At 41.7% G+C, this 22,578-nt stretch overlaps 1 protein-coding gene across 11 annotated transcripts in view; it reads right to left on the reverse strand.

The window, feature by feature from the left end:
• Positions 1-22,578, reverse strand: part of LOC126237017 (serologically defined colon cancer antigen 8 homolog) — a 214,136-nt gene that overhangs the window by 98,584 nt on the left and 92,974 nt on the right. For all 11 annotated transcript variants that reach the window (XR_007545021.1, XR_007545020.1, XM_049946747.1 and 8 more), the window contains one exon: positions 21,733-21,862. Coding sequence is in view for 9 of the 11 variants with exons in the window: in XM_049946747.1 (XP_049802704.1) it covers positions 21,733-21,862 (130 nt within the window). In the remaining 2 variants the exon portion in view is untranslated. The remainder of the gene's footprint in view (positions 1-21,732; positions 21,863-22,578) is intronic.

A 22,578-nucleotide genomic window follows, 5' to 3' on the forward strand; every position in this document is an offset into this window, starting at 1 on the left:
GGTGTGTGGCTATGGGCACCCACATGGCACCATCCTATTTGTGGGCCATCTTGGGGAATCCTTCCCAAAAACCAAGAATCCTAAACCCCTCACCTGGTTAGGATTCATCGATGACATCTTTGCTATCTGGATCGAAGGTGAGGATACCTTATCCACATTCCTTCAGAACCTCAACAACTTCTCCCCGATTTGCTTCACCTGGTCCTACTCAACCCAACAAGCCACCTTCCTTGATGACCTCCACCTCAAAGATGAATACATCAGTACCTCCATCCATATCAAACCTACTAATCACCAGGAATACCTCCACTTTTACATCTGCCACCCGTTCCATACCAAGAAGTCCCTTCCATACAGCTTAGCCACCTGTGGTCGTCACATCTGCAGTGACGAGCAGTCCCTATCGACATATACCGAGGGTCTCACTGAAGCCTTCACTGACTGTAATTACCCTCTTAACCTTGTACAAACACTAATCTCCCACGCCTTATCTTTCCGGTCTCCCACCAGCTCCCAAAGTCCCACTGTCCAGCCACAAAGGAGCATTCTCGTCGTAACTCAGTACCACCCAACACTGGAGCAACTGAATTACATTCCCTGCCAGGGTTTTGATTACCTCTTGTCATGCCCTGAAATAAGAAATGTCCTGCCCACTATACTTCCCGCCGCTCCCACAGTGGTATTCTGCCATCCACCAAACCTACACAATATACTAGTCCATCCTTACACAACCCGTGCTCCCAATCCTTTATCTCATTGCTCATAACCCCTGTAATAGGCATAGATGCAAGACCTGTCCCATACATCCTCCCACCATCTCCTGCTCCAATCCGGTCACTAACATCAGCTATCCCATTAAAGGCAGGGTTACAAGCTAAGCTGCAACCACTGTGCTAAGTGCTATGTAGGCATGACAACCAACAAGCTGTCTGTCTGCATGAATGACCACAGGCAAACTGTGGTCAAGAAACAAGTGGACCACCCTGTTGCTCGACACGCTGCCGAACATAATATCCTTCATTTCACACCTTGTACCATATGGATGCTTCCAACCAACACCAGCTTTTCTGAATTGCGTAGGTGGGAACTTTCCCTGTAATACATCCTATGTTCCTGTAGCCCTCCCGGTCTCAACCTTTGTTAGTCACAGTCCTCACCCATCCAGCCCCTTGCCTGTCCCCATTCCAGCACTACTCAGCTGTCACTCCACCACCACACCTGGCCTTTTTATTTCTCACCTTTCCCACTACTCCCCCCCCCCCCCATCTCTCCCCTGCTCTCCATCTAACCTGCAGCACTTCACTGTCCGCCACCCTCACCATACTATCCCTTCCCCTCCCTGCCCCAACCTCCTCCTTACCCTCACCTAGTCACAACTCCCATCATGCACTGGTCCTGCTGCTTGCAGTGTGGTTTCAGTTGCCTGAGGCTGCAGTTGTGTGTGTGAGTTGCGTTTGCATGTTTGTGACTATGTGTGTCTATTGTTAACGAAGGCCTTAATGGCCGAAAGCTTTAATTGTGAGAGTCATTTTGTTGTTCCTATCTGCGACTCAGCATCTCCGCTATATGGTGAGTAGCAACTTTCCTTCTCATAATATTAATTCTTAGTATAGACAGCCTATGGAGAGAGCAGTAACATGAACAGTAATTCTGCCCATTTAATTAAATAAATTTTCAATGTGATCAGTTTTTTAACCATACTCATTACAAAGAGATTTGTTTTCTTTCACAATTCAATGCAGGAAAATTAGTCTAATTACTTACACTGAATAAAACTAACCTCCCCTAAAAATTCCTATAAACCCAATCACGCCACTTATCATCTACAACAAAAAAAGGCGGGACTGCCCCTAATACAACACTTTTAACAAAGCAGATTACTACTTCACCTGTGAAGACTATATGAATCCATACGAAACATTCAAAGCTATATCTCCATACTGGCCTACCTAAGTCATTACAGGAAACAAAATATCCACTGTCATTAGGCTGATTTTCTCATCAGACACGTACAAGATGCATTAGAGCACATAGTGGTAAATGATGCTTTTAGTGTTTATGGGGCTGCCATCAAATCAGAGGATATGCATCTTTAGAACAATTAACAACATTTTATGGTCCTGCATTCTATAATTAATGGCTGATCATTCCAAGTTTAAAGAATAGCATACAAATTTCAGACATTTTTGTCTTTATTATTCATTCATTAATCCAGCATATGGAATGGCATACGAAACTCAGGTAATCTGCTACTTTGGAGGAAGCCTTTCAACAGCAGTACTGTCCCCAACCCTTTCATACAGGTCCACCTATCATATTCAATATACCTGTTTATTATTGCCTTTAGTACTACCTTTTTTTTTCTTTATATATATTGAGATAACATACTCCCACTGCATTCTGAATCCACACCTAGCTTCTGAACTTCCTTCTGTTCTACATTCATTGTACCCCTCTATACAAAATAACTCATTACCTAGCTATATGCTGCTGTATCTCTGGATAAATTTGAGCAATAATATCTGAATGTCAGCACACTATACACACACAATTTACCAATAAGTGTATCATCCCTTTTTCTCCTGTAAAATGTGACATTGTTAAGACAGTTACCACTTTAAAGCAACAACTCACAGACTTTGTAGCTTACCTGTTGGCCAATGATTGCTGATATCTCTAAGGGGATTTATACATGTATTATCAGTAATATTACAAAAAATCCAATCTTATATTTCTGAATGAAGGGTTAACTTAATACAAGGGGGACAATGGAATTACTTTTCTTGAAAGGGGAAATATCCTTCCCACTTCTCCCACTGTGGTTATCAGCCACCCATCCAACCTAAGCAATGTCCTTTTCTACCCCTACTCCACCCCTACTCCCAACCCCTTGCCTCATGGCTCATATCCTTGCAGTAGCCCATGAAGCAAGGCCTGTTCCATACATCCTCCCACTACCACCTTCTCCAATCCTGTCATTGGCATCTCCTACTCCGTCAAAGGCAGGACCATCTGTGAAAGCCACCATTTGAAACAAACTTAGCTGCTGCCACTGTGCCACATTCTGTGCGGACACGACTACAAACAAGCTGTGTGTCTGCACGAATGGGCACTGCCAGATTGTGGCCAAGAGACAGTTGGACCACCCTATTGCTGAACATGGAACCAAACATGATGTGCTTCACTGTAATGACTGCTTTGAGGTCTACACCACCCGGATTCTTCCCACCAACACCAGCTTTTCTGAATTGCACAAGTGGCATCTTCCCACCTTCCCCCACCCCTACCCTGCTATCCCTCCCCTTTTACCTATTCCATGCCGCCTCCTGAGCCCTATCATCCAACTCAGCAGATTGCAGCTTACAGCAGATGCAGTCATTGTCAGGGTTTAGCCTCCTAAGACAGTAGCCATGTGTGTGTCAGCTGTTGTTGTTGTTGTTGTTGTTGTTGTGGTGGTGGTGATGTGAGAGTTCTACTACTGTTGAAGGACTTCGTCCATTAAGCATATACATTTCCAGCAGTATTTTCATTGCTTTTCAGTGGGTCTGCCTGTGCTTCAATGTCTCCTTTATATAGAAAAAGTCCTTTGTCAACTTTATAAGGACAGAGACAGACAGACAGACAGACAGGCACAGGCGCGCGCGCACACACACATACACACACACACAATTTATAGATTGCTATTCACACGCATGGTCTCTAACATCTTCATAATCTTGACCAAGGGGCAATGCATTATCTGCACTCCTCCAGAACCTCAGCAACTTCTCGTCATTTGCTTCACCTGGTCCCCCTCACCTCACAAAGTCCCCTTCCACAATGTCGACCTCCATCTCACTGATGGCTCCATCAGTGCCTCTGTCTTCATCAAACCAACCAAGCACAAACAATAACTCCACTGATACAGCTGCCACCCATTCTTCTCTCTCTTCACAGTCCAAAATTATCCTTGCAACCTTGTCCAGAAATAGATCTCCTGTGTCTTGTTTCCCTAGTCACCTACCATTCCCATGTCCACTGACTGGCCACAAAGGGGTGTCACCATTGTAGCTCGTGAATCACATTCTCTGGCATTCTTTCATTGTGTCCTGAAATGGGACATATCCTCTCCAGCCCCCCACCTCCCCCACAATGGTTTTCTGCCACACAGTCAAAATGTACAGTATCCTTGTCCATCACTATTTCAGTCCCACTCCCAAAACCTTGTCCCAGGCCTCATATCCCATCAGAAGACTGAGATGCCAGACCTGTCCTATACATCCTCCCATAACCACCTACTCTAATCCTGTCACAATATTTCATACTCATCAAAGGCAGGGTCATCTGTGGCAGCAGCCGCGTGGTCTGCGAACTTAGCTGCATACAATGTGCAGCATTATATAATGGAAATGCCACTAATAAGGTGTCTGTCGGTATGCTGGTCACTGCCAAACTATGGCCAAGAGACAGCTAGCCCATATAGACATGTAAATGACTGCTTTACAACATATGCCGTCTGGATTCTTCCTACCAACACCAGCTTTTCTGAATTCCACAGATGGGAACTCTCCCTGAAACATACCCTTTATTCCCATTACTCTCCTGGCCTCAACCTTTGTTTATATCTGCCCTCCATCTGCCTCTATCTCCCTCCCTCCTCCCACTCTGGCCTCACATAAACCTTCTATGCCACCAGCACATCTCTGTAGTCCTTTTCCCTTCTCACACCACCCTCAACCTACAGCACGCCATCCAAACACTGCACCTAGCATCCCATCACTCCATCATTTTGTACTGGCCACATCACTGTGTACTCTCACAGGCAGCACTGCTGCATATTCCCACACCTCCTATCCTACTATTCCTTCAGCTTCCCACCCCACGGCTCTTATTTACTCTCACTGAACACCCAAGCTAATATCACAACTCAACACAGTCTGGCCTCAGTGTCCAGACTTGATAGAGGCCGTGTGTGTGTGTGTTTTTATAAATCCGACGAAGGACTTTGTCTATACAGAAAGGACATTGATTCGCAGATAGGCACAATGAAAAGAAAACTGTAAATATCCAGACGGGAAAAGAATCATATCACAAAATAATTAATTTAGAATGATGAAATTCAGGACTACATTTGTCTAGGTAACATATTTAAAATATTAACATTGCAAAATCACAGGTTAATGTAAATATCAGATAAGTCATTGCAAATGTGAAATGCTGGTCCACTAATAATTGATGTAACCACTAGAATGTTGAAAACAAGCCAGCAAACATGCATGCATTCTGTTGTACAGGTGCCGGATGACAGGTTGTGGGATGGAGTGCCATGTTGCTGCACTTGTTTGGTCAATACAGGGATGGTTAATGCTGGTTGTGGATTATGCTGGAGTTATTGTCCAATGAGGCCTCATTTGTGCTTCATTGGTGACAGATTCAGTGATCGAGAAGGCCAAGGTAACATGTTGACACCCTGTAGAGCATGTTGGATTACAATATCGGTATGTAGGCAAATGTTGTCCTGTTGGAAACCACCTCTTTGAATGCTGTTCATTAATGCCAGCACAACAGGTCAAATCACCAGACTGATGTCCAAAATTTGCATCAGGGTGCATGGGATAACCACGACAGTGCTCCCCTGCTGTCATACAAAATTGAAACCCTGATCATAACTCCAGGTGTAGGTGCACAAGTTGGTTGTAGGTCCTCAATTGGACTGCTCCTAACCAACACAGCCATCACTGGCACCAAGGCAAATCCAGATTTCATCAGAAAATACAACAGACCTCCACCCTGCCCTTCAATGAGCTCTCATTTGACACCACTGAAGTCGCAAATGGCGGTGGCTTCGTGTCAGTGGAATGTACATGTTACAAGCCATCTGGCTCTCAGTTATCCTTGAAGTAACCAATTTGTAACAGTTTGTTGTGTCACTGTGGTGTGCCAAATGCTGCTCAAGTTGCAGTTGCTGTATGATGTGCTGGAGCCATATGGTGTGCACGAAGGTCTTCCCTCTCACAAGGGTAGGCTGCCAATTGTGAAATTCAGATTCGATTCATATCGCGCATAATAAAAGCTCATGGCCAGAGGTGTAATGTGGCAAAGCACCAAGATGCACTTCTCAGCCGTTGTCGAGAAAATCGACAGTTAAAAGAAACCGTTGGGGTGAAATACTCTCTACGATTTGTAACTTCCTACAGCGTCATGCGCAGCGGTAAGCGCTCGGGTTCGTAATCCGAAGGTCACCGGATCGAATCTCGCACCATGTAACTTTTTTTTTAGTATTTGTTATTTGTAATTAAAATATATATATGTCTGCTTGTGTCTGTATATGTGTGGATGGATATGTGTGTGTGTGTGTGTGTGTGAGTGTATACCCGTCCTTTTTTCCCCCTAAGGTAAGTCTTTCCGCTCCCGGGATTGGAATGACTCCTTACCCTCTCCCTTAAAACCCACATCCTTTCGTCTTTCCCTCTCCTTCCCTCTTTCCTGATGAGGCAACAGTTTGTTGCGAAAGCTTGAATTTTGTGTGTATGTTTGTATTTGTTTGTGTGTCTGTCGACCTGCCAGCACTTTCATTTGGTAAGTCACATCATCTTTGTTTTTATATATATATATATTTATAAATTCACGGCAATCAGTTGCAACAATTATGCATATAATAAGTTGCTGAAAGTCGTTTGTTGTGGAAAAACTGGCGACTTCGAACATGATTATGTTTTCTGCAAACAAAGTTGTATTTCACAAATGTTATTAATTGTCTTCATAATGTTTACACGTGTAGTTAACGGAAGACGTAGAAACGATATTCCGAAACGAATACGTATAGTGTAAGTCAAACGTTCGAATTAGAGACCCCATGATATATATTTGATTTACAAAAAACAAATACTAAAAAAAAACAAAAAAATTGCATGGCGCGAGATTCGATCCGGCGACCTTAGATTTACAAACCCAAGCACTTACCGCTGCGCCACGACGCTATAGGAAGTTATACATCGTAGAGAGTATTTCAGCGCAACGGTTTCTATTAACTGTCGATTTTCTCGACAATGGCTGAGAAGTGCATCTTGGTGCTTTGCCACATTACACCTCTGGCCATGAGCTTTTATTATGCGCAGTATGAATCGAATCTGAATTTCACAATTGGCGGCCTCCCCTTGTCAGTAGTGCCATATGTCTGTCTGGCCTTCTTGCGACCGTACATTCAAGTGACCACTGCTGCCAGCAATCATGTACAATGGCTACACTGCTGCCATGTCTGTCTTCAATATCATAGAAAGGACATCCAATTTCTCATAACCCTATTACACAATCTCAATCAAACTTAGTAGTGATAAAGGTGTCTTTGTCACCTTAAAGGCATTCTTGACTAACTTCAACGCACAACATCCAATCTCAAAGGTAACTAATGCTTATGACCATTAAAATGTATATTTAAAGCAAATTTGATTTGCATCCTAATAGTGGTGTCACTAGTGCCACTCTTATGCACATGTCTACCAATTTTTGTTGATGTCACATAACTCTTTCTTTCCATCAGTGTATATAAGGTTATGGACAAATTCCTTCCTCATTAGTAGAACTCTCACAGTCACACAACAACAAATCACACAAACACACACACGGCTACTGTCTAGGGTGCTAAGGCCCACCTGCGACTGTGCCTGATTTGAGCAGCAATCTGCTGGGGTGAGTGATGGGGATAAGGAGGTGGCATGGGGTGGGGACGAGGTTGGGGGCGGGGTAAGATGACAATGCTGCCTGTGGAAGAATGCAGGAACATGGTGGGGACAGGATTGAGCTGCAAGGTTGAGAATCAGAAGTATGTGTTGGAGGGGGATGGGGAGCAGGAAGGGGAGGGGGAAGGGAGGAATGCAAAGTAAGAAATGAGGAAGGACTTTTAGGAGCAATGATGGGGTAGAAGGTATGTGAGTAATGTAGTGGGAACAAGTAAGGGGATTGATAGGTGAAGGAGGGTACTAATGAAGGTTGGGGCCAGTGAGTTATGGGAATGAAGGAGATGTTGTAGGGAGAGTTAGCACTTGCACAATTCAGAAAAACTGGCATTAGTTGGAAGAATTCGGATGGCATATGCGGCAAAGCAGTCATTATAGCGAAGCACGTCATGTTGGTTACCATGTTCAGTGACAGGGTGGTCCAATTGTCTCTTCACCACAGTCTGGCAATGGCCATTCGTGCAGACAGGTTGTTTGTAGTCATGTCCACATAGAATGTGGCAGTGGTTGCAATTAGGTTTACATCACATAGCAGCTTTCACAGATGGCCCTGCCTTTGATGGAATAGGAGATGCCAGTGACAGGATTGGAGAAGGTGGTAGTGGGAGGATGTATGGAACAGGTCTTGCATCATTGTATGAGTCATGAGGCAAAGGTTTGGGAACAGTGGTGGAGTAGGGACAGACAAGGACATCGTGTAGGTTGGATGGGTGGCTGATAACCACTGTGGGAAGAGTGGGAAGAATAGTGGGGAGGAGATTTCCCATTTCAAGAAAAGTAATTCCATTTTCCCCATGTATTAAATGAACTCTTCATTCAGAATTACATGACTGGAATAAAAGAAAAAAATAAAAAAAAAAAAATAAAAACAGATAAAGAAACCCGACACATAAGATGGTAAAATTTTATGGGAAATTAACCAGTCTGTGGCATTAATTATAACAGCAGTCACTGACCAGCAGATAAGCTATACAGTCTTAGTGAGTTGTTTCCTCCAGGTGATGGCTGCCTGTTAATGATATCGTGTTTGACAGGGGAAGAACAGAGAATACACTTATTGGTAAGTTGCACATGCATGGCATGCTACCTACCATTTCACGAGCCGAAGGATATCCTGTTCTCAGAATCCCTGTGGCTATGATGAGAGCCAGTCCTCCACTGTGTCCTTCCATTCACTGTCTGAGTTGAAGCGCTTCCCTTGGAGTTGTTCTTATAGTGCACCATAGACATGGGAGTCACATGGTAACATGTCGAGGCTGTAGGGTGGATGCTCACACTGCTTCCTCTTGAACTTGGTCGTTACACTACTTGTGACGTTGGAGACATGTGGAACTGCATTATTGTGGAGTAGAATCACTCCCTGTGTGTGCAGCCCAGGCCATTTTCTTTGATGAACTTGCTTAGGCTATAGAGTGTCTTACAGTATATGCCATGGTTAACATTTTTGCGTTCGAGACATTTGATGAGCATCAGACTTTGGAAGTCAAAAAAGATGGTGAGCATCATCTTGCCTGTTGAGGAAGCTTTGAATTTCTTAGGGGCAGGTGACAATGTATGCTTCTATTGCCTAGATGTCTCACTCCGTTATCGTAAAGCGGCATATGCAAATTTCATTCAGATTGTTTGTTATGATGTTTTGTACTGTTACATTTGAACACACACACACACACACACACACACACACCAGTAAATTGTATATGCATGAAGTGCTGCATGCTAACATCCATGTATGATTCAGCACAGAAATGTGTGTGTGTGTGTGTGTGTTAAATATGACAATACTGCTGCAGAAAGTTGAATGACTGATGACTATTTAGGGACTCTCTTCCTGTGGAAAAATGTGTATTTTGACAGTTAATACAGGAGCATGAGATCATTGCTTTGAGGTTTCTGCCGAAGTATCACATTACCTGAGTTTGGTATGCCACTCCATATGCTGAGTTAATGAATGAATAACAAAGACAAAAGTGTCTCAGCTCTGTGTGTTATCATTCAAACTTGGAACAATAAGTAATTAATTACAGAATGCCCCACAGCAAAAGGTTGTTAATTTTCAAAACATGGAACTCCTCTGGTTTGCAGTCCAAGAACAATGGATATTTTGTCTCCTATAATGGCTCAGTTAGGCGAACATGCTGATATAGCTCTGTCTATTTTGTACAGTTTCGTATACTCTTCCTATGGGAAGCAGTAATCTGGTTTCATTAAAGTTTTCTATTAGCAAAATTTCTACCTTCTTTATTTGAGGTGATAAAGGACATCGTTGGGTTTATGGGAGAGAAACTATTTTGTACAGTTTTGTATACTCTTCCTATGAGAAGCAGTAATCTGGTTTCATTAAAGTTTTCTACTAGCAAAATTTCTATCTTCTTTATCTGAGGTGATAAAGGACATGGTTGGGTTTATGGGAGGGAAAGTTACCTTCATTTAGTTTAAGTAATTAGGCTAATTTTCCTGCACTGAATAATGAAAAAACTTAACTCTGTGTAATGGGTATTGCTAAAAAAGTCTTATCACATTACAAATATAATTAACTAAATGTAAATGTAAACGTTTCTGCACTCCCACCATTTGTAACACTTCAAACTGTCCTCTCTTGGAATGATGAATCCCATCACATTTTACATTCGTTCTTTTCGAAAATATGCTTTTGCACTATCAAAATTAAGGTCACACATTCTGTTTCTTGAAAACTGCTTGTCCCTCGGAGTAACTCCCACAGGCCTAACACTGAAAGTCCCTGTTCCTGGATGTAATACTACTGTAAATCCTACTCCGCACCAGGCTCTTTTACAGTTTCAAATACAGCAATCTCTTTCACCCTTTTACAGTTCAAATACAGCAATCTCTGCACTTACCTGTCTAATCTGTGAGCTATGTACCTCATCTGCCATTTCCACTCCAGCAGACTTCCCTCCTTCTAAAAAAATCCTGCAGTTATGTGCCCCTCATGTTTCCTTGGATGGTATCGTCTGCCAAAGTCAACTTCAGACTGCAACAACATGTTACACTTCACATCAAAAAGCTATCCCACCTTCTCCTAAACTATCTCAACAGTGGTGTTTCCCTTCCTGTCCCTCTGCAATTCCCAAAACAGCCACACCATCAACCACCACTCCTCTCCTACAAACCAATCTTGGCCAACCTCCTTAACATCACACAGCCTTCACCACTGCCTCCCAGACCAGCAATAACTCATAATCACAAGAACCAGCCACAACAGTACACTGTTCTCAACCTCTTGTCTGAAACACTCACCCCTCCTGAATTATCTGTATTATCCAACTTCTCACCCCACTGAAACCAGGCACCCCTACCTTTTATCTTCTTCCTAAGATCCACAAACTCAATCTTCCTGGCCTTCCCATAGTTGCTGGCTTCAAAGCACCCATCGAACTTATATCTGCCTCAGTTGATCCACACCAGCAACCCACAGTACCCCCTTCTATATTACAGATACCAACCATTTCCTAGATCTGACTGAAATATGTGCTTGTCCCATTCCCACCAAACACCTTGCTTGTCACCATTGATGCCCTCTCCTTCTATACCAACATCCCCCACATACATGGTCTGCCTGCTGCTGAACATTTCCTCAGTCAATGTCCACTTGATTCCAAACATATGACATCCTTCTTGCTCACCTTAATCAACTATATAGTTACCAACAATTACTTCGTCTTTGAGGGGCATACATACAAACAGATCAGGGGTACGGCCATGGGAACCAGGATGGTTCCTTCCTATACCAACCTTTTCACAGATCGCTTGGAGGGAGCTTTTCTGGGATCCCTAACCCTTCAGTTCCTCATTTGTGTTAGATACATTGATGACATCTTTGCCATATGGACTGATGGTGAGGCTGACCTGTTAAAATTTCTGGAGTGTCTAAATACTTTCTCCTAATTAAATTTCACATGGTCCTATTCTGAATTCCATGCCACTTCTCTTGATGTTGATCTCATCCTCACAGAAGGCCAAATACACACTTCAGTCCACATTAAACCTACTAACAAACAGCACTTACATTTTGATAGTTACCATCCTTTCCGTGTCAAATGTTCCCTCCCATACAGCACTGGCATTCGAGGCAAATGTATTTGTCTGGATGCAGACTCTTTACAGCAATACACACCCTTCTCAACTCAGCCTTCACTGGACGTAATTACCCCAACAGCCCAGTTCAAAAGCAGATTTCCCAAGCCATCACATCCAATCCTGGTACTGCTGATCCCTACCAAAAACAATTTCGGAGCACACCACTGATCACTCAGCATTATCCTGGTTTGGAATATATTAACCAGCTACTTCGACAAGGCCGTGACTTCCTAAAATAATTCTCTGAAATGAGATCCATTCTGTCTGAGACATTGCCCACCACATCTACAATAGCTTTTTGTTGCTCTCCCAATCTCCACAATATCCTTGTCAGACCCTATGCTCCTACCCCTGTGACCGTCCCCACTGCAAGACTTGCCTTATGCACCCTCCTACCACCACCTGTTCCAGTCCTGTAACTGGCAAAAGATATACTATCAAAGGGAGAGCCAACTGTGAAACAACACATCGTATACTAGCTGTTAAGTAAACACTTTTCGGCCTTTTACACTGGTGTGACTACCACCCAGTTATCAGTCAGGATGAATGGATGCAGGCAGAGGGTGTATACTGGCAACAAACAATATCCTGTTGCTCAAACAGTCCACGGGTATACTGCCGGTTCATAGTGCTCGTTGGACACTATGAACCGGCACTATACCCGTGGACTGTTCGAGCAACAAATACGCTGGGAGAAACTGAGGAATCACAATATCCTGTTGTAAAGCATGCTATACGACATGACAGTAACGACCTTGGTGGCTGTTTCCCCCACATGCGCCATCTGGATTCTTCCACCAGACACCAGTTTCTCAGAACTCTGCAGGTGGGAAGTAGCACTACAATACAGCTTTGCTTCTCACCACCTACCTGGCCTTAATTTATGTTAATTCCTTCTGTCTCGCCATTTCTTCACAGTAACTACTCCTTTCTTCAGTACATTTTTGTTTTCTACATCTGTAATTTCCTGATCTGTCTATTTTTGATCGTCCCTCTCTTACCTTTGTTACGTACAATGCGCTTAGCTTTTCACTCTTATTAACTCATGCACAATGTTTTAGTAGTTATCTCTGTCCTGCTTATTACCCTGTATTCCATCTTCAAGCTCTCAGGTTTTCAAATCTCATCCAGTGCAGTCCTTAAAGTCCTCAACAATCAGCCTTTCCTTCTCATCTTGTCCGGTAAGTCTCCACTGACCCAGCGTTCTGGGTGACTTTTCTGAACGTACCCCTTCTTCCAAATCTCTTCAGTCCTTTTCCTTCACCCCACTTCCTTCCCTTTCAGCTCTTCTGCGGAGGAGGAGCCACTGGCTCCGAAAGCTTATAAAAGGAAAACCTTTTTGTGTGGGTGTTCTCCTGCCACAGCTTGGTGAGTAGATTTTTTATCCATCCATTTACATTATATTGTCAATAATTGATTATTTTAATTAACTAAATGGGAGGAATTCTGTTCGTGGTACTGCTTTCTCCACATGTTGTCTATAGTAGGGTGTCAATTTTCAAAAGCTGTGGAGCCAAAGCCAAGGAGTGGCTGTTCTGTAGAATTGGCGAACAACTTCATTCTCTAGTCATCTCCCACGAAGGGATCCTGTGGGTGGAGGGTCAGATGGGTATACATCATGGGGTCTGTCTTCTTTTCTTCTTTGTTTCCAACATTCCTAGTTCTCTCTTTTCTTTCTCCAATTGGAGTACAATGTCTATCCTCTCTCTTTCCAGAAGCAGTAGTTTCCATTGCGGGAACCCTTCTCCTATGCATTTCAGTAAAACCCATTGTACGAGACTGCCAGACAGGTAATAAAAAAGTGACTTCTGGACATAGTTAACAAATAGGGAAATAATAAATTAGATTGGTATTACCTTGACATTACATTAGTCATAAGGAGCCACTGAAAACTCGTCCTGAAGAATTGAAGTATTGATTATTAAAAAACCAGATATGACTGTTTTATCAGCATCCTTTGTGGCTGATATACACATACGAGGGTGGTTTGAAAAGTTCTCGGAAGCACCATGAGACGTCAGTGCTAGCACAATGAGTTGTTCACGTGATATTCATTGGACTGTTGCCTGTAAACACATGCCATGTCATTGCTCTTGGAAGAGAGCTGTGGTGGTGACATGGCTCTGTTGTTCCCACATAATGATTTGCGAAGATGGAAAAAATAGAGATTTGAGCAATGATTAAGTACTTCATAAAGAAGGGTATGAAAGCAAAGGACATTCATGCTGATTTCCAGTAAACATTGGGGGACTCTGCTCCTACATATTCAACTGTTGCCAAGTGGACAAATGAATTTAAATTTGGTCGGGAGAGCTTTGATGATGAACTGCGCAGTGTTCAGCCAAAATGTGTCACTACTCCAGAAATCACTGCAAAAGTGCACAAAATGGTCATGGGGGATCGCCGATTGAAAGTGCGTGAAATTGCTCAAGCTTGCCAGATGTCATCTGAAAGGGTATATCACATTTTAACTGGAGAATTAGAAATGAAAAAATTATTTGCAAGATGGATGCTGTGACTCTTGACGCTGGATCAAAAACACATGAGAATAGACATATCGGAACAATGTTTGACGTGTTTTAGGAGAAATGAACAAGATCTTTTGCATGGGTTTGTGACCACAGATGAAACTTGTATGCTCTACTATACCCCAGAGACAAAACAACTGTCAAAGCAGTGGAAACATGTTGATTCTCTGCCACAAAAGAAAGCCAAGACAATTCCTTCAGTGGGAAAGGTCATGGCATCAGTGTTCTGGGATGCGAAGGGGATTCCATTTCTAGATTATCTCCCCACTGGTCAAACAATTACTGGAGAATACTATGCTAACCTCCTGGACAAACTCTAACAAAAGATAAGCAAAAAAAGGCCATATATAGCAAGAAAGAAAGTCATCTTGCAACAAGATAATGCGCGCCCGCACACATGTGCCATCACCATGGAAAAATTACACAAACTAAGGTATGAATTGTTGCCACACCCACCTTATTCACCTGATATGGTTCTGTCAGATTTTCATCTCTTCCCAAAACTGAAAATTTTTCTTGGTGGATGAAGATTCACTTCAAACAAAAAATTGATAGCCAGAGTTGACAACTATTTTTACGGCCTGGAGGAAATTCATTTTTGAGATGTGATCAATGCACTGGAACATCGTTGGACCAAGTGCGTTAATCTACAAGGAGACTACATTGAAAAATAAAAAAAAGTTTCATTGATGTAAGTACTTTTTTCTATTCCGTTCCCTCGTATAAAGAGTATACACATACAAAGAATGAGAGATAATGTAAAACTGGTTAGCAATCACAATTTGTCACATATATAAGATATTTGGAGGATTCATATTCATATTAAATGAATGATCACTTTCTTGGAAAATCCATATGTTGCAAATATGAATGGTACAAAGGTGTGTTGATTAGAAATTAGTGATTACTAGTTATTTGGGGTTAGTTCCCTATAACAATTAATCAATACTATGGTTATTTCACTCATAGGGAGTTAATATGGAATGATATAAATTGGGTTGTTATTTCCATAACTGGAAAAGATAAATCTGGTATGGGGTATGATTGCAATTCCTTTCAATGTACATTCAGTGTTAGCATTATCGCCCATGTGTTTACATTTCACAGTAGTGACAATATCATTTGCCTAAGGGGAGGAATCTGTATCGTAACATAACACTGTGGTGAAGCGATGTGTTGTAAAGCATTTACCAAACCAACAAATGATGTCTGTGAAAAGTTTTATTTAAGTAATGGGTCGTATAGGATGATGTTCAGAAGTTTGTTTTCTTTCTGTGCTTATAATCTGTAGTTAAATGTAGGCAGCATATATGCAAGCCAGGATGACAGTAGAAATCTTACTATGCTTCATGGTACTTTCTGCATTCATATTTTACTCCATGTTGTCGGCTGCTGCCTGGGAGATATGGTACATGCCATGGAAGAAGAACTGCCATGCCAATCACAATGATGTCACAACAACAGCTGAAGAGCTTTTAGCTGTCATTCTAGAGGAATAAACATAATTACTATCAGATGAAATGGCACTGAGCAAATGTATTGATACGGCTTCTTTTTTTTTTTTTTTTTGTCAAAAAGTACTGTGTGAGGTGTTCAATTATTGTAATGAAGCAACCAATTTATTGATATTAATGAAGAAGGCCTCTACATCACTTTTGGAAAGTTAAGATTGTTGAGAGACTTTTATTAGGTTCCAGTGCAAAAAATTTGCAGACGGAGATGAAGTCTACACTAACAAACACATACATGGTTGTTCTGACTTAGCAATTTAAATATAGCATATCTGAATTATTAATTAACAGTGACCTGAAATTTATTCATGAGTAAAGCATACCACATACCTACGAAACACCTTAGAGGTTGTAGATCTGGAGTCAGTTGAGCAGTGGGAATGATAGTGTTCAAAGCGGCAAGGCCATGGGCACTGGGGATGTTACTGCAGAGGGACAAGCAGTGCACTGACTGGGTGATAAAGAAGCAGGAACTGTGGAAAAGGAGATGGAGGAAATGGTTGGGGTCTTTTACATAGAAAGAGAGTTTACAGATATTAGGCTGAAAGTGTTGGTCGACAAGGGCTGAGATTCCCTCTATGGGGGCATGGTAACCATGCACAATGGAGTGTCATGGGTAGTTGGGCTTATGATCTTTAGGTGGCAGAACAACAAGGTGGGGATGAGAAGGGAGATAGACACATGGAAGAGGTTCTGAGATGGCCATAAGGATTTAAGAAGTGGCTGGTGATTCTGCTGGACTCCTGGAGTGGGGTCACTGTGGCAGGGCTTGTAACTGCACATATCTGACAGGTAGTGGAGTCCTTCCACCAGGTAATCCCTGCAGTTCATAACCACAGCGGTGTTGGTATTGTTGGCGAGTAGGATTATAAGGTCAGGCTAAGTTTTTAGGTTGTGGATTGCCATTCTTTCTGTGTATGTGAGGTTGGTTTCAATGCTGAGAGATTTGGGAAATGACAGGGACACAAGGTTCGAGGTTCAGAAATTCTAGAAAATTAACAAGGTATGATTTGGGTGCAGTGGAGTAGGAGTTAACAGTGTCAGGCAAGGTTCATTAGTGGTTTTGGATTGAATCTGATTGGTAGGATTATTGCTGAAAAAGTGTTTTCACTGTAGCAACTGGGAGGAGGAGAGGTGGATTTTAACAAGCCCAGTGTGAATGAATGTGGGAATATGGCAAAAGAGAAGGATTTCGGAGGACAGGTGCTTGACTTTTGTGGGTCTGTTTAGGCTTTGCATTCTACAGGGTGACGAGAGGGAGTTTTCGAGGGATTGGTTAATGTAGCAGATCTGAAAGGCTGGATTTAGCAGTTATGAGGGGATGTGAGGGAAGTTTGATGGCAGATAGTGGTAGTCCAAGGTGGGAGCGTGAGGTAAAGAGATTGGATAGTTTCATGCTGGTAGATGGGATGTAGGAATTTGGGACTGCAGATAAAGAGAATTTTACAGATGGAGAGGAGGGAGCGCAACAAGATTTGAGTCTGACTGACATGGTTTTGCAGGACTAGGTCAGTGAGGGCTGCAGACTGACAGAATTTGAACAGGCCAGATATGGGTAATTTGATGGTCAGGGCATTCGGGAGGATTCCATGACCTAGGCAACAACACAATGTGATTTTTTCTGTATTGGCATAGATAGAAGGAGCAATGATTCATAAAGGAAGATAAAAGAAATGTAAAAATACACAAAATTATGTAAAATTACATGGGAACATCACAAAAGGATAGAACAGAAGTTCAGTGAAAAAAGATGAAACCTGGGTACGTAGGGCCTATAGTGAAAAATGAAAACTAAATAAAATCAATGTGAGAATGGGATGAGATCAAAGTGAAAAAATAAATAAAAAGAGGATAACAAAGTGGGATTCAGGTCGATTGGTGGATATGTGTGAAGAGGAAAGCAGCAGGTGTAACTGGATTAGGAGAGGTCACTAATGTGTGTGGCTGAGTAAGGGAAGAGGGGTTATTGGGTACGGGGTGCAACGAAGTACATGTGGCACAGAAAGGTACTGCAAAACATGCGAAAATATACTATGATGAAGGGAGGTTGTGTGACTGATTTCAAGGTCTAGTAATAATTATATGAGCAGGAAGGATGTGGGACACGATGCACTGCTGCAACAATCTGCACAGTCATTTGGACACTGAGTAATGTAATGCGATAGATAATAGTACAAAAGGGAAACAAAACTGAATTGTGGGATGGAAGGGAAGCAGTTATATAAAATCAAACAATGGAGAGTCCAAGACGAAATAAGAACAATACAGAAAGGACAGATTGCTACTCACAACACAGATCAGGCACTGAGTTGCATACCGGCACAATGGAAAGACTACTGGAAATGTATAAGACTTTGAATAACATACTTCATCAACAGTAGAACTCACAACATTTGTCACTATAGATGCAACCTCCATGAAAGGCTAGGCTGTCTGGAAGGGACTTCTTGGTGTGGAATGGGCAGCAGCTGATGGAACAGAGGTATTTCTGGTAGTGATAGGTTTGATGTGGATGGCGGTACCAATGTTGCCATCCTTGAGATGTAGGTCAACATCGAGGAAGGTGGCCTGTTAGGCTGAGGATCAGGTGAAATGAATGGAGGAGAAAGTGCTGACATTCTGGACGAATGTAGATAAGGTATTCTCACCCTCGTTCCTGCTCACGAAGATGTTATCAATGGACTGGAACCAGATGACGGGTTTGGGATTCTGGATGGCTTGAATGGATTCCTCTAGATGGTCATTGCATATGTTTGCAGTGGATGGTCTCATGCTGATGCCCATTGTGGTATCACAGATTTATTTGTGGGTAATGTCTTCATTGGAAAGGTAATTGTGTGCGAGGGTGTAGCTGGTCACAGTAATCAGTATGGTGGTTGTAAATTTAGAGTCAGTTGGTAATTGAGAAAGGTAGTATTCAATAGTGGCCTTGGCTGTGATGAGCAGGGTGCCAGATAGTAAAGGAAAAGAAATTGTGGAGAGTTGGTGGAGGAGATAATTAGCATTTTTTATATTGGGGGTTATGTTACAGGTAAAAGGCTGAATGTGTGGTCAGCAGGGACAGGATTCTCTCTGTGGTGGCAGGATAACCAGCCACAATGGGGCATCCTGGATGGTTGGATTATGAGCTTTAAGAAGGATATAGAAGGTAGGAGTGTGGTGACAGGTTCTGGGATGGACCTATGGATTTGAAGAGGGACAGGAGAATGCAGACACTGTGGAAGAGTTTGTAGCTGGAGGTGTGTAACAACTGCCAGAGACCATCCATGAGGTAATCTGTGCTGTTAATCACCACAGTGGTGGAGCCTTTGTTAGCAGGTAGGATTATAAGGTCAGGATCACTTCTTATGTGGTAGACTACACAGGTGGGAACTCTCCCTTCAACACATCCTCCACTTCAGTAACCCCCCCTGGCCTCAATCTTCACTAGACCCTGTTCGCCACCTGCTTATTCCCTTCCCTGTTCCCACTGCAGTACACACCAGCATTCTATCCCACCAACGCACCCACAAGACCTTTCCCCACAAGACCTTTCCTCATCCTACTTTCCCTTCCTCATCTCTAATTCCCCCACCTCCCCACTTCAGCACAACTTCCTGATGCTGCATTTAGCAGCTCTAACATGTCCAACCATATCTCTGCATGCTTCTACAGGCAGCACTAACATCTGCCCCCACCCCTACCCTCCAACCCCCATTCCCCGCCCCATGCTGCCTCCTTACCACCCATTACCCACCCCAGCAGATTTCTGCTCACATCAGACACAGTCAGGTGTTATTGGCTGGAGACAATAGCCATGTGTTTGTGTGAGAGTTCTACTCCTGAGAAAGGACTTTGTCCATGAGCTTACATATTTCCAGAATTCTTTTTACTGAGCTTATCTGCAGCTCATCTCCTGTACAAGGTGAGTAGCAATTATGCTTTTCACATTGTTGTTGTTCCATCTTGGATCTTTTTGTTATTCAAAAGACTTTGTCCAATACCTTAATAACATCCAACAGTCTTCTTTTAAATGTGCTCTTCTGCAGCTCAATGCCTTCTCTATGTGCTGAGTAGCAATCTATTCTAATTCATATAGCTGAAAGTGCAGTTCTGCATTACACTATCATTCTCTAGATAAAACATGAAGTACACTATTAACTCTTTGTTTTAATGGTGCAAATTTACATCCAGTGAAAAAGCTTTCTGTGTATGATACACACATCCCTTAAAATGGATTCACTTAATGCAGTACTGTACATAGGGTGTATACAGCCCTTCACATAGAAGTGCATTTTATTGAAGTCTAGTATTAATTGCTCAAAGGTACTCATTGAATTTTGGGTACACAATCTGCAAATTTTGCTGTAATAGTATAAAGTAAGGTCAGATTATAATTACTGTGAAAAATCTGGATCAAGATTTGTTTGCTTCGTGGTCATGGCTGTACATCTACTAAACACTATGAGTGCTCATGACGTCCAGAAATTCTATGACTGATAAAAGTTGTAGCAAAAATTTCTAAAGCTGTTTTCAACAATTGCCAAATGAACGTATGCGAGCATGGTGACACTGCAGAAATAGGACATGTCCACCTCATATTACACCATGTTTTGAGCACAATAAAGATGGTTTGAGTCTCCACCAGAACAAATTGAGTAAAAAATACTTGAGAGTTAAAATGCAAGTTCATTAATTTTTTTCTGAGACTTCTTGACAGTAGATGAAACACATATTCATCATTAGATGCCACAGATGAAGGGATGTACAAACCATGGGTGACAGAAGATGAAATACCACCAAAGCATGTAAAAATTGTTTGATCTGCACAAAAGTCATGACTGCCATTTTATGGTGTTTTCAGAGTGTCTGATGCTCACAGACTATCTTCACAAAAGTACAACCATTACCAGGGAGTATTAAGATTCACTTTTAGACCAACAAAATGATGCTATGAGGGTCACACCAAAAGAAATGCACAATTTTTTTTAAACATCCAAATTATTTTCCTTAGCCTTGATACTTTTACAGTATGTTGATACATTCTTAAGAGATAAAAATGCCATTTTTTCACATAATCTCTGCTGAATATGCTGCATATTTTCAGGAGTCTGTGCAGTGCTTGGTCTACCATTGTGTAGCAGATTCTGAGTATTAGTGTGATCACTTTCACCACATAATCTTCTTGCCCAATTTCGAACTATCCTGTGATTAACGGTGTCATCCCCACAAACTTCTTCAATCCCTGGAGAATGTTCCTCACTCTCTCATTCGCACAAGAAAGGAACTCTATAACAGCATGTTGCTTCAGACAAACATCAAATGCAGTAAGCTATCTTGCAGAGATGGTATGACAGCATGATTTGTGGAAACAGACTGAATGAAATTTGAATACAAGCAGAAAAATATTTTTATGACCTCTGTGAAGTGAAAAGATGTAAAAGAAAAGTTGGAGATTGGGGAGGAAAAAAAAAAAAAAAAAAAAAGAAAAAAAATTTTGTGTATTTCTTTTGGAGTGATCCTCACATTTAGGGTAAGAGAACACATTTCAAAGAGAAGATACTCTACTTCCATCACTGAAATGCTGCATCATACATGTTTTAGTTTATCACTGTACAACTGCATTATCTTCACTTCAAAGTGAAGTTCTTAGATGCTGTATTCACTATGTTTGTTCATAGTATTTACTTTTTATTTCTGAGCCTAAGTAAATAATTGGGTGTACAAAGCGCCATATCAAATAATGAAATTGAAACAGATACTTTTTTGTAGTTATAATGAAATAGTACAGAGAATTTCATTCAATTTAACCTAACACTTCTTGTTGAGTTTCAGTACATGCACAACCACGCAGCCAATATATTAATGTGTAATATCAACAGTCATCTAATTACAGCTTACCATGTTTAGCTTCCATATCCATAATCATTGATGAGAGCTCTTTTTCCCTTCCACCTGACTGTTTACTTGGAGAGGATCTAATACCAGCATCTCTTGTAGCACTTTCTTTAGCCATTTTTGCTAGGTTAAGCTGAAAGAATAACAAAATCTCTCACATATCATCATAATACAATATATTTGTTATATGAGACTTGTAATGATTTCTAGAATTTCTATCACTATTCTAAGAACCAACCATAAATATAAAATGTTAACCATTTAGCCAAGTCTAACAATGTCTGCATGAACTTTCGTATTCCTCTTTCGACATCTGTGAAAGTGTGTTCTTTCACGTGATTCTCTAGCACTTGCTACTGTTCAGTTTCGTTCTTTCACTTTGCTTTCCCATCTTCATTGGGCACTCATTTCCAAAACTGGAATTCTCTTCCCATACAACTCAACAATCGGCTTGGAAAATAACTGTTTATCTGCAGCTCATTACAGTGAAACTACTTTACTGTTGCCTTCCCAGCCCTATAAAACCAGTACACAAATGACTTAACAATGCTTCAAGAATCCTCCCTCACAAATGGTTTCAGAAATTTGAAATATAAATTTGTGTGACAGGATTGCTGTCTTCCTTAAAGCATAACTCTTCAAGGTATGTACATGTGACACTGTTATTAACTTCTCATTCACTGAAATTATAAAACATAACTGCTGACATAGAGCACATTTTCTGAGTCTACTTGAATTTATATCAAAACAATTAGTGCATTTCTTAAAACAAACTGTGAAGGGAACAAAAACTATGAATAGAAATTGCAAATTTATATTTTAATAGCATGGACTAAGAGTAGACAAAAA

This window comes from Schistocerca nitens, chromosome 2 (assembly GCF_023898315.1).
Source record: "Schistocerca nitens isolate TAMUIC-IGC-003100 chromosome 2, iqSchNite1.1, whole genome shotgun sequence".
In the NCBI taxonomy this organism is placed as follows: domain Eukaryota; kingdom Metazoa; phylum Arthropoda; class Insecta; order Orthoptera; family Acrididae; genus Schistocerca; species Schistocerca nitens.